This window comes from Cyrtonyx montezumae, unplaced genomic scaffold (assembly GCF_038088225.1).
Source record: "Cyrtonyx montezumae isolate F1298 unplaced genomic scaffold, pur_monq_1.0 scaffold_3, whole genome shotgun sequence".
In the NCBI taxonomy this organism is placed as follows: domain Eukaryota; kingdom Metazoa; phylum Chordata; class Aves; order Galliformes; family Odontophoridae; genus Cyrtonyx; species Cyrtonyx montezumae.
Window position 1 is genome coordinate 75978653 of NW_027072034.1, and position 14138 is coordinate 75992790.

The 14138-nt window shown below is 34.9% G+C and overlaps 1 protein-coding gene across 2 annotated transcripts in view; it reads right to left on the reverse strand.

Moving 5' to 3' along the window:
• Positions 1 to 14138, reverse strand: part of NECTIN3 (nectin cell adhesion molecule 3) — a 60530-nt gene that overhangs the window by 6355 nt on the left and 40037 nt on the right. The window contains exons 6-7 of one of the 2 annotated variants that reach the window (XM_065741955.1): positions 6845 to 6983; positions 5606 to 5687 (exon numbers count right to left, since the gene is read on the reverse strand). In XM_065741955.1, the coding sequence (XP_065598027.1) occupies positions 5606 to 5687; positions 6845 to 6983 (221 nt within the window). Of the gene's footprint in view, positions 1 to 5605; positions 5688 to 6844; positions 6984 to 11052; positions 12013 to 14138 lie in introns of those variants that run through there. The other variant, XM_065741954.1, reaches the window with a different exon arrangement.

The window sequence follows — 14138 nt, forward strand, 5'->3', positions numbered from 1 at the left end:
ACTGTGTACTGCTCATAGAAAACTACTTAGTTGGATACGGTTTTGTCTTCATAACTTCAAGTCAAACAGCTTACTGTTTTTAGCACCTGTCTGGGAGCTGCTGTGAAAGTGATGCCTCCTGTTATAGTGTTAACTCATGACATCAGAGATTGGTGTTGACCACATGGCAGTAAAGATTAAAGCTACCTGCAAATATTGCATTACATGTTGCTGCCATATTGAAGATAGCAGCAGAGGGACAGTTCAACAAAATATCATCTGACATGGAAGTGCATATGAAGCAAAGGCACATCACTGAGTACTTCCACGTGGAAAAAATGGCACTCATTGACATTCTTTGACACTTGCTGAATATGGAAGGGGACCAAACAGTGGTTTTTGAGCACAGTGAGGCTGTGGGTGGTATGTTTCAGCAGTGGCAACAGCTGGTCATCTCTGCTGGTGCATAGTTTGACAAGAGTGGCATGCAGGCTCTCTCATTCATTGCTAGCAAAAATGCATAGCTAATGGTGGTGCCTATGTAGAAAGAATAGTATTTTGCAGTGAAGAATTTGCTGTATCAAGTAGTGTTACTGTGCCCTGTTGTAGTTTCATGGCAATAAATAGGAGGCATTCCATTCAGAGCAGACTATGTACATAAGAGTTAGTAGTACAGTTAGTTACAGCACTAATCAGCTTAAATACATTGATGTTCACAGAAAGTTAAGAGTTTGAACTAAGAAAAAGAGTCCAGGTCTGGAAATGCCTGATTTCCCCCTAAACAAATAACCAAAGAAAAAACGAAGAGCACTTTATTCTGAAGAGGAAGATACAAGAAACTTCCATAAGACTGTTAACTCATTTAGAAAATCACTTTCCATCTTGAGTATTTTTATATAGTTACCTGTAATTTGAGAATATCTGGGAGACACAGATTTCTACTATTTTAGTAACAAATGTTTACTTGTTCCTTTTCTATGCTTCACCAATTACACTGTTCACATTATAGAGAACACATTTGCCCATATATTTCAGTCTCATGGAACTTCACTCTTTAAGCATCTATAGTTTTATAATATTTCAAACGGTAGAGAGTATCCAAATGTTATGTTTTCTCTTTTTCCTCTTAATTTTAAGTTTACAAAAGGAAAACCTGTTATGTCCTCCTAAGCAAGCAATTTTCTATTATTTCCATGTTTAGCATAAACTATGTTATCACCACTAAGTTACCACCATTAAGTTCTTCTGATCTATTTAACTTATAACCTAACCTGCAAATGTATGAAGCTGAAAAATATCCGATGCTTTTTCCCCCATTCCATAGCTGTTCTCTTCCACTGCCTTCACAGATCTATTTTTCTGAAACTTCTGTCAAGTTTCCTGCTTTGTATTTCTTATTAATTCTTCCCTCCCATCACTGAAACGTTGCTTTTTTTTTTTTTTAACTTCAATTCCTAGAATGCAATCCATACATCAATTCAAACTGTGACTTATCACTTCCTAGGAAATGCAGCATTTTTATATCAGTGCTAGGAACAGGAATTTACCACATAAAGAGTGATTCTGGGAGGAGAAAAAGCTCATTTGCTCTAGAATCTCTACCAACAATGGATTTAGACATGATTGAAGCAAGCTCTAGAAAGCCAGAACAGAAAGTTCCACCGGGATCATTTACTCAATTAAAATCAGTGACGGAGAATATACTCTCCAAGGGCATGAAAACACAGTACCCTTGCTAGAGACTGAAGTTCCACATTTTACTGTCATAGAGCAAGTGACAACTCAATCATATTCTGCCAAAGGAAACTAGTACCAATCTACTCAACAGTACTTAGATACACGCTACACCTGCTGCTTTAAGCTCTTCTACAGAACACTTGTTTCCATCTGCTTATCTTCATACATTTTAGTGTTTCATAAAAGCAATGAATTTTACTCTAATTATGCTCTCTCAAAAAAGTTCTTTACAGAACTAAACAAATCATCTCACTAACACAATCATATTTTTCTTTCCCTCATCCTTGCTGATTTAGAAATCCCATTATGAAGACATACTATCTAATCCCAACATTTAGCAGTTCTTACTTATGGGAATCCATCCCATACTGCATAACATTGCCTTTATACATTCAAAGTCCATTAATAGGAGACTTGGTGCTTCATTCTACTTCCTATCAGTTTAATATTTTTCACCTACTTTAAGATCCTTCATCAACATAGATGACTATATACATTTCCCATTTTCTTCTATTCCATCTTGGTTGCCTAAACAGTTTTCTGTCTCAAGTACGTAATGCTTGCTTTTCTGTCAAAGAAGACAAATTCCCACCTGTATTAAGACCATTAGGAAAAAAACCTAAAAGAATTCAAGAGAGTCAATCTATAAATGAACAAAGACTATGCCATTTAATTAAGACTACAGAGAATGACTTTTTTTTCAATTTGATCCAAAAATATTATCACTCATTCGAGGTCACCACATAGCTTTATGCTTTTGACTGTGTCCAGAAGGGTCCAGAAGTTCACCTCATTCTTCTGTTGACTGTGGGACACTGGCTTAACATCAGCCTGTGGGAGGTGAGTACTTGCTTTTGCATTTATATATAGATATTTGTCATAATTACTCTTTCCTCTATCTTAGTAAATAGTTTTTTCCTCAACCCAGAAGTTCTACTTTGTTTTTCAACCCCCGTTCCACTAGGAAGAGGTGAGGAGTGAGTGAACAATTGTGTGGTGCTGAGACACCTACTAGGCTAAATCAAAACACTTAGCTAAGTATATATATTAGGTGTTCTTAGATATTCCAAGTCTCAAGCGAGTTTCTTCAAATACAGAATTACCTACTGAACTGTGTTTCTTCATTTCTGTTGCTGCAAAAAAAAAAATTCTTGGTGTATTGAGATCTAAATACTCATGCACTGCACTATAAAAAAAATTCATTTGTGATTTTGTATATTTCCTTTGGAAAGGTTTGTCAAGCCAGCCATAACTATTGATTTCACAGTGAAAAAGAGTGCTTGCTTCAGATATCTTTTTTAAGTTTTGGTTCTTAGCAATATATTCAAGGAAAAATTAATTAGTTTTTTTTTTTCTTGTTCCTCCACTGTCCAATTCATGGTTTGCACTTCTCTCTCCCTACCACTTTTAGGGCCAACCATATTTTTTCAATTCTTATAAGAATCATAGGAACATACACATTGGCATCCACAAATGTCAGTATAGAAAAAAAAGAAGTTTTCAGCTACTTCTACAATTAAATTGTTTATCATAAATATATAAATAATTATATAGATATAGAGTCTGAAAGTTTAACTAAGAAAACACTTTTCCAGTACTATCAAAATACTCCTCCCCATTCTAATACCATCTGCTTCAATATAGGCAAAATGTAATTCAAAGAACTATTACTGCGACACAGACAAGATAACTTCAGCTTACTGTTATACCTGAAACACTTCATGTGACCCAAAACGCTACTGTACTTGACTTGAACTATAACTTTAGTTTACAAAACTACAGATGATATATGTTAGCGAATTAATTAAATGAATTAATATTGATTAATTCATTAATAATCACGACCATAACCATAAATCAGATTAATTAATATTTGCTTAAATACATTAATGTATTCTACATTACTACACACCTTTGTGCTGTCTATCATCTCTGCTCAGATTACACGCATTCTATTGCTGTCATCAATGCAGCAAGTTTTCACCTGAATATAGTCTATGTAGAGATTCACCAACACACATCTCACTTCTGTCCAAATACTGCAAATCAGACAGCACTTGAAACCAATTACATGGCTATTACGGACCCTTTGTCAAACAAGACAAGACACAGTAACAGGCTAACTTGTTTCTTCCCCTCAACAGCCATTCAACTACTGGCTTCTTAAACAACACAACCAGTCACTTCTTGACTACAGGTAGTATTTTGACACGTCTATTATATTAAGCAAAGGCACTTGCCTCAAGCATAACAGACAGTACATGATCACGAGCAGCATCATTAACAGCTAGGAAGACAGCCTCCAGTTCCAGTTGTTTTCAGTTGTACAAAATTCCAGAAAATAGAAATAAATATGCTAACACTTATGCCAACATCCCTTGCTTAAAAATAGAGCACAGCCAACATCTAGCATCAAGGAGAACTAGATCTCCCACCTCTTCCCAAAACAATTTACGAATGTATCCAGATTAAGGAAAATAAGTGTTTTCTTTTTTTATAAAATGTATTTCAATAAGACATTCTGTTCTCTGAACAAAAATTACAAGTCAACTGCAGATTTCCTTCGTTCTGAAATACTAACAGAAGCCACAGAAAGCATCACCAGAGAAAATTCAAAGACAGTTCAGAAAAGGAAAGGAGCATAAGCTACACTCTATGAGTATCCCTGTAGAGGATAAAGAATTGCATTTCTGTTTGTTATCACTTTGCTGTTTGGCAGCACTACAGATGTGCAAGTAACTCAAAATAGTCTATACCTTTAAGTAAACAAGATATTCTTTAATCATAATTCACGTATAGGGCTGTAATAATACAAGTATGATCTACCAGAATTGCATTCACTAAGGTAATGTCAAAAGAGTTACACCATTGTTAACACAAAACGGCAGCCAACCTGAACAGCAAAAAGCATTGTTTCATTTGTGTTGCCTTACGTTTTACACCACTGCTAGGACCAGAAGATTAAAACTTACTATATTTCTTGGCAATTAATCTTCTTAGACCTTCGTAGTAGTATAACTGTACTAATAACAGTAACTTCAGATTCCCACCTCAATCAGCAATAACTCTAGCAATACTGTTGCTCAGTATATTATCTATAATGCACAATATTCTTTACACATTACTTGCACTACAGGAAAGCTTTTATTGGCAATTCATATTTGAAAGATCTAATAGCTAGCCATCACCTGTAGATTTCCAGTGCTATTAAGAACACCAATAACTAGGACTTCAATGTCAGACCACAGCCTTGAAATAACCAGGTGTTTAAAAAAAACCACAGGCCAGTGTCACTTGTATAACATCACTAAGAATTCAGGTACTTGTCACAGAGTTACTAAAGAATCTTTTGTTGCTGATTTATATATTCAAGAAAAAAAGGAAGAAGTTAGATAATTGCAGACACTTCAGTGATTTTATGATCCTTACTGAGAATCAAAAAAGAATACTATGAGTTAACAACAGCAAAAAAAACCCACAAAATATTCCAACCACTCAAACCACAGTAGCCTAAGAAAAAGGCAATTGTTACCAGTAAAAAAGATCATCGTGCTCAAGTCTTTTGTTAAGACCACTAAATGTATCTGCTGCCCGTACAATATTTTTTTTAATCAAGCTATTTCCTTAATCACCACAGAATTTCAAGTGTAACTTCTACTTCAATGGTAACAAAGTCATCAAATGCTATTACAGATACAAAAAGGATCTACCCACCAGCTCTCAAATCTTTGAAGACCAAGAACACAAGCATTCAGATATCACATCTGTCGAGAAACCTTTTGATTATGAATTAACCATCAGTCTCTGTACATTATCAGTGAGGCAAATCCAAACTGAGTAATACAGCAGATTTACCACTTTCTATCTCTAATTATGTATAATTCCTTACCTGAATCATAGTTTCTTTCTGCGGTAGAGAGAATGCTCTCTCCTCGTGTGAAGATGGTTTGTGAGTGGGTGGAAGATCAATCCTGTATTAAAAAAAAGATGAAAGTATGACAGGATGACAAGTCACATTTGTAAAGTCCTGCTGAATGGGCAGAAAAGGTTTAGAACCAAACTCTTGCATGTAATTGGTTATGAGCTTCCCCAGTAAAAGCAAAAGGCTGTTAAAAACTTCAGTGCCTAAGACTACATGCAAATATATTTCAGCTACAAAATCTAATAGAAAAAGACAAACTTATTTCTAACCACTTTAGAAGTTTCTCATCTCTAAGATAGCAGCTGAGTTATCTTCCTAGATCAAGAGATTCAAGCATATTATTCTAGTCCTCAGTAAGCACACAAAGATGAGGAACATTCATTTCCCATTCAGTTTAAGTGTTAATTGTATACAGCATATGTGAAAAAAGTTATTTACAGATATTCAGTGAAACCGATACATTTTAATGCATGCTCCAAAACAGGTCTTTGTCCTAGTTACATGGACTAAATCCCTACAGAACTGGTTTGCTTAGTTTTCTTAGTTTTGCTTGTCCATATCTCCTACCTGGAAACTTCCCTGTGCCACCTACTGCAGGGAGTCTGCTTTGGAAACGGGTTTGGACTAGAGCATCTCTAAAGGTCCCTTCCAACCCCCACAGTTCTGTGATTGCAGATGCTTAACACAAACTATGTGTCTGGATCAGAAAATTAAATAATGTGCCAGGAAGCACATTAAATCAGTTGTTCTAGAGCATACATATCTATGCGTGCTTGCTTCATTTCACACACACAAGATAAATCTTAGCAGACCTTTACTTCTACAAAGTACAAGTTTACTTCCATATTTGACCTATGGTTATGATAAACTACTAGTCTTATGTCTGTGGCAATGTGAGATGGATCTCCCTCTATCCTCCAGCTCAAACTGCAAGCAATTAAAAAAATACAAGAGAAAACAGAACTAAGATGAATCATATGTAAATGATTACTTACTACCTTTGAAACCATTCTTAGCTTCTTCACTAAAAAAGTGATTTTTTTATTTTTTTATTTATTTTTTTTTTTACATTTGATTACCCTGAAAATACAGCCCTAAAGGCATGACCATTTACAGACTCTAAGGAAGCTCAGTATTTGAATTCCAGCACTGACTAAGTGTTTTCTACATATTGCATTCAGTTGAAAAAATTCAATACGTACTTACACTTTGTCTAGATAGGATGGTCTTTTTTTCCTTGGGGTCAGCAGCACTGTCACAAAGATGGTAATGATAAAAAGAGCAAGGACTGCTCCAATCACAGCCCCTGCTACAGCAACAGAAGATGTCTGCTTAAATGGCATATCTGCAATGTGATAGCATAGATTACACTTCTGTGAAGTTCACATACTTTCAATGCTCAAACAAGCTATTTCAGTGTTGCTCAGAGGAATGTCTCTTCTCTCCATCACCAAACAGAAAGCCTCTTCCTGCACTAGCACTCTTTGTAATCCTTTCTCCAGTAGCCCATTTAAAAAAATGGTGAAAGTAAGGAATCTCTTAAGTCATTAATATCAATTCAAGCATTTCATTGACTACTTAAAAAAACCCAAAAACTAGTTACATGCTCTAACGTTAAACTTCAAAGGAAATGAAGTTACAGAATACACACTATGTATTTACATGAACAAATGAGGTACTTAGTAAAAAAAATAGAAAAACTTTAAAATTATTGGTGATCTCTCTTCAAATTCATTAAGTCTGCAAAAAGGAAAAAGTGAAACGTACGATCAAAAGATACACTATGAAGTATAACGTAAACTCACTTATGCTTGGCTCATACTTAAAGCAACTCCTAGGGCCACCTACATTTCTCTACTATCTAAACTCTACTATCTAAAGCTAAAAGAAACAGCCATTTGTACTATTAAATTCTACAAAGAGGCTAAGTAAATAACAGCAACTTTTTTCTTTTTTTAAAAAAAAGGCTTTTTCCATTTGATCTCAGCAGTGCTATACTTTGTGCTTAAGAAACTGTCATACTGCATTAGCATGCTTGTCAGTCATTAAAGATCACTCATTTCACTATGCCAGGAATTCGCTGAGTTGTAAAAGACTCCTAAGAGTATGAAACCTGCTAACAAGCTCTGGTTCAACATGAGATTCAGCATTCTCAATTTCCATCAACTAATCAAGAAGTCATGCAACATGAACAATTGTCAATAAAACTACTTGTAAAATACTAGTGACATACAAGAAGTATCTGTTCAGGCATGTACAGATTACAGAATCTGAAAGATAGCAGCAAAGGAGCTTGAAGTTAACACAGCTCTACATTTACATTTCTAACACAGTGTACTGCATTTATTTCCCTTCAGAAATGTTCACGTACTTTCTCTGAACACCAATCTCCTCTATTTAGCCTCCTAGCTGAAGAAACCTTAGGAGCCCTTTCAAGGCTACCTAAACATCCAGAAACAAAATAACTAAATAAGATGTTTTATCAATTACTCTTCAAAACTTCAAATGCCATTTTACATTGGAATAAAGCATCCCTTCTTTCATCCCTCAGTTCAAAACGAAAAAGAATATGAAAGATCTGGCAACAATGCTCCCCTGGAACCTTTTTAATTTTTCTTTTTAATTTTTAAGCAGCAGGAAAAAAAAACAACTATCAAACTGAACTAAGTTGATGGTGGTTTGATGGTGTTTTTTTCTTTTTTTTTTTTTAATCGTTTATGAATTTATGACTTTATCCCTTAATTTTAACAAACATTACAGAAAATCACTATAACATACCACTACAGGTGACCACTGTTATCACCATATGGTTTTTTCCTAACACAAGCTTTGTTTGCTGTCCAGACATAAGTATATATGCAAGTATTATGTATACAAGAACTGTAATTCCCTTCTCATGAAAAAGAAAACAGGGCACAGCAGACAGTACAGAGCTCAACTGCTGTATTTCAAATGGCTTAAATTTAGATTAATCTCAGTGCCACTTTACTTAAGGAAGCGTTGTCAGCAGATAACACATAACGCTAGGTTCAGTAAAAGCTTAGACAGAACTCTATTTTGGGTGTTGAGAAAAGCAGCCACCCATTCACTTCCATCCTGGAAACAAAGCAATACCCAAGCAAGTGTTACAGTACACAAAAAGTCAAGTGCAATTATTGCAGTGCTCACTTAATTTACTTTCTGAATTATACTTTAGCCAGGTAACAGATTTTCAGTCTAACAAGATGAACAATAACAAACCCAGACTACTTAGCCAAGATAACATGAACAAGAAAGCACTTAAGATATACAGTGCCAGTTACATGGTTCTTTGATCCCCAGTAGCCGTAAGTAGATGGGAAACTAAATTATAATAGGTAGTTGAAGAACCACAGCAGCTGAGTACAGAGGATGTTTTTTTTTTTTAAACTTCTATGAATCCTAGACCGTGTGTCTACTGTGCCTGAAGTGCAGTTGTATGGATAGCAACTATCCCTACTTATTCTTGAAGTTCATACTCTTTAAATCATCTTTAAAGCAACTCATTAGGGCCTCCAGGAAGAGATGTTAGAAAGCTATTTTAACAGTCCAATTAGAATAGTTCCTTCTACCCAGGCTGGCGTTTTGTTACACTTTTTCCACCTTTACTTTTAAGGTATGACTGTCAAACTTTTTAAACACTACCTATATTTGAGAACATAAAAAGTTTATTTGCACAACAGCCATTTGTACTTACAATCAATTTTTCTTTTTTCTTTTAACAGACATAAGAATATACAAAAACATTGCAACACTTGAAAGCCCTATACTATTATCAGCTTCAACACCAAAACACTTCAACTTCTTAACCAAAGGCAATTAAATATATATTTACTCTTTTCTTTAAAAAGCAAAAACACCAACAAAAAACTCCACAGAGAAAAGATAACCCAAGTGGAGAAAATGCTTATGGTTATGATTAAGTAACACCATCTTTTAAAGATGACATATCAAGTACTGTTATTTGAAGAGAGGTATGGTCTCTATTCCAGAAGCGATTTGCATCAGAACCCTCAACTAGAAACAAACTTTCTTTTGAGTTTGCTCTCCAGCTACTGATACACAATACAATTTCCTAATGCTCTAGAGACTTTGGTTAATCATGTATCAGTACTCCATTAATCCAGATGTCAACTTGAGCTGTTTAGGGAGGTTTTTCCATTTGAATTTCAAAAAAGCTGTTTTAGTCTTTTTTTTCCTAAGACATGCAGTCATATGCAATCACAGTGTATTGTCTACAACACTTAAAACAACTATTTTTGTAAAGCTCTAAATGCTTTAAACTACCAGAGATCATGAGGATAGTAAAGTAATTCCATAAATTCCACTCATGAAGTAGCCACAAGCATATGACCCATTTCATTTCAAATTTAAGTGCTTTTTTTTTGCTTTCATGTTTCAGATCCTAAGAGACTTCTCAGATTCTTTTTTTTTCCATGTTAGACACTTTAAAGTGGCATTTCCACACCACTCTTTTTCACTCCAAATTCATTTTTCTTCTACAATTCAAGAACACTGTTAAAACAATTATTTGCAGTGAAAACAAATCCACTGCAGTAGACAGACTGCACATTTTATCTCAATTTCTGCATCTTACTAGATTCTGTAGTTTCAAAATTGCATTGCATGTTTTCACTACATGAAGCAGTTGCACAAGTGTCTACTTCCCCTAGTAAAAATCTGAAGTTCTAGGTACTCTCAACATATGAAGTACTCTAACTTACACAGAAGCAGAGTAAAACCATTGTTTTAGCTTCTGGTCATATAAACCCCAGCAAACACTTTGAGACCTCTTAGCACACAATGTTTATTGGCATCCTGAAAGATATTCAAGTTTGCTTTCACCTCCAGCTTAAAAATCCATTAGTTTTCTTAATAGCCGTGTCCAGTTTTCCAGCTTTCAAATTAAATGAGATTCCTATTTCATAAAGGGTTCATTAAAATTGTACTCTGTACTTGCAAAAGGAGCCTGATGTTCAAATAAAGGATTCTGACATCCTGACAAGTACAGGCTTAACAAAATATCATATTGTATGTATATATACACAAGCTTAAGATTTATAAATCAATGACTATACAAAAATAATTTTCTTATTCAAATAAGCCTTTTACTAGTCTACAGTTGCTCCTCAAAATCTTCTTCATAAGTTACTTTCAGTGCAATGACTTCTTTTAAGTACATAGTTACTTACAACAAGGCTCATTAAAATGCTAAGAGGTATTCATTTTTGTGCAGACAAAAACCCTAAAAATAAAGCTTTGATTCCACTGTAACTCACTGTAACTGGTAAATTACTTGTTATATAGAACCATTAAGATTACCACAGACGGCATCTAGATTTGAGTAATTCGCTTACTACTTCTGCAAAATAAATGCCCCACAAAGTTTTATTTGATCAATCCTACGTAAACTTTTTTTTTTTTAATCAGAGACCCAAGACAGCCACTTTATACTCTTTAACAAATTTGACTGGTAACTTTAATTTAATTATTATTTCTTTTAAACCTCTGACATAAACCAGTATTGTAAGCAATCTGCTTTCAAATTCGAATCTTAGACAGTAGTACAGCATTGGGAAAAAAAAGCAGCTCAAATACATTCCCCCCCAAATTCAATATTCGCAGTTGTCAAGTCACAATATAAAAACCTTCCAAAAAATCAGTTTCAAAAAGTTTATTCCTCCCCGTACGTAAGTATAAACAATCTGAAAGTGATCAGCCAATGAAATGAATTGTGAATACAAGTTTTGTTTTCAGTGGCTACTACACATACCACTCCCTTCGGGATATTACCGAGCCATCTATGTGAGAAACAAAGTCTTCTTCATTGTCATCATAACAATCACCACCCATATACTTCATCCCCAGTGTTCCGCCTTCATAGTAATCCATCGGTCTTTCATAACGTTCCTGGTACCTGTTAATATTGTCTATATTGTTCCATTCTGGTTTTTCAGGGTCTTCTAAATAATCTTTAGATATTAAGCTGTTCATTGGATGCTTTATTTCTTTTTTTATACTGTCAGGGTAAGAATCCACATCATCTGACTGAAGAACATCTATTTGAGACTCTTTTTGCATATCTGATGGTGGAATGTAGTTCTTAGCAAAGTAGTCACCACGGAACGTCCGTCTTCTCCTATAGCAGATAACTCCAACCAGAACACTGACCAGTATGAGGAAGAGGGCCCCACCCACCGCACTACCGATGACAGTACCCCAAGTGTCTTCCTGCATTGCTGGCAAAGTTGATGATGGGAAATCTATTATTCTAGGCTCTGTTGCTAAACCTGTGATGCCATCAGTCGAAGGATGCCAGGGAACCGTAGGCAGTCGAGTGGTAGTAGTAGGAGGATCTAATGAAAAGAGCAAAGAAGTAGACAAGACACAGAAAAGGCACAGAATGTCAATGCAAGCTAAATCAGTTAAGGGTTTATAAGAAAGCAAAGTTGATGGGTATGTTCTACAAGAATAGTTTTTCATTCTCAAATTCACATTACTATGAAGTCTTACACTTTCTACAAGATTTGAACCACTTCAGTACATACTGGTATGATCTGTGCTGCAGGATAGGAAGTTTCATTCGAGCTTGCCAAGAAAAATCATATTTAAGTAGCTATCTTGCACTCAAAGCTGCTTTTCTTCTCAGATGTTTACCATTCATGGTTCACATTTAACCTCCCTTGTGGAAGAATGCTGCCTATTAGATTAAACTCCATCTCCTACCTTTCCAGACAGCAGTTAGGAACACTCAAATTGTTTATGCCACAGAATAAGTTACTCCACAAACTCTCCCATCAGATATTGTTCAGGGTAGTAAGTATTATAAGAATGAAAAACTATGAGTTATGTACTCAAGTTGGCAGCACATGAACTACTGATTTCAAGCTATTCTCTCCAAAATTATGTTTATTAATATACTTTATTCAGCTTCAACTTAGTGTTAGCAAAGAAAGCATAATTAAAAATTGCATTTATTAATCTCAACACTAATGTTGAGCAAGGAGCTTTTGAATTTCAAGGTAAAAAACAGCATTTTTCACTGCAAATCTTCTCTCATTACTACTACAAGCAATTTGACTCCTCAAAACAACTCTATATTCACTCCATAATGTAAAATATCAATTGATTTTCTGTCAGGTGATTCAAGTAAAAAAGACTGCCAGATACTGAACTTCTCCAGCACTGAGTTTTTTTGTTTGTTCTTTAAGCCTACTGGAGAAGATGCATGCAGCTGAAATAGGACAAGGTTTCAAGTCTTGGGCTGCTGACACAAAGATGCTTCCTGAGATTATCCCAGTCAACTTCAGTGTGACACGCAATACGACTTTCTACTTCAGCAATGAAGTAAACAGAAGTAACTTTTTGCCTCACCCAATGTAAGGCAGTTTAAAAGCAAGAAATTCTAAACATTATAGCTTATATCTTTTAGAGAGAATATTACATTGACAGTCAAGTAGTCATGTTATTTAAATGCCCATAAGCATGATTCAAACTACTACTAAATATTACAGAGGCACCCTAAATTTACCACCACAAATTAAAATAACTAAAACTGGAGATTTGTTAAGCATCCAGTTTCCTGATAAAACAAACTTTATGCATGATTTGTAACCTCTCAATAGTCAGAGATTGTCACACAATCCTCTCACATTAGATAAATTTCCACATTGGTCATCATCATTGCAAATTGTATTTCAGACTGCATCTCACTTCAATTTAACACGTCAAGCTTAAAATGTTAAGTCTCATATAGATTTTCAAAGCAGATAATATTACCTGATTATGTAAAGTGGTGATTTGTTAGGGAGGTATATATAAATGAAATTAATTTGACAGAAGACAGGAAATTGAACAAGGAAGATGCGCTACCAAAATGAACAAGAGGAGTTCAGGTTGTGATTTTAGTAAAAATGGATTTAAAGTGAGTTTCATAATTTAACAAAGAAGTAAAGATTAAGGAATCCAAATTTACCAAGGTTCCCATGTCCTACAGTTCCACAGATGAAGATGTTAAATGCAAATCTCTCGTTCTTGAGAAGTGTACTTTAGATACGAGATTTGTTAGCTTGGCATACAATTTCAGACAGTACCAGCAATCTTTATTTCCAGGATACACATACACAGAAACATACACTAACTTAGTGAATCCTCATTCATTTCCCTCTGATAATGAGGTCTTAAGTCTCATCCTGAACACTTACAAGTACACACATCCTGGAAAGATTAATTACCTCACGTAAGTGTCATGGTTGCTCATACTATTAATATGAAAGATTTTTGTACATCTGTTAGATCTTATTCACTATTTACCAAGTCGTTCAACTGCATTATCTACAAACCTTAGTTAGCACCTTGATCTTCAGATCACTACAGTTGTAGTAACAATGCATTTGTTTATACACATTCCGAGAGTATAATCATTGCTACTTTTATTGTCCATCTGTGTCACTATCTTCTACTGTAGGAGCCTGATCTCCTT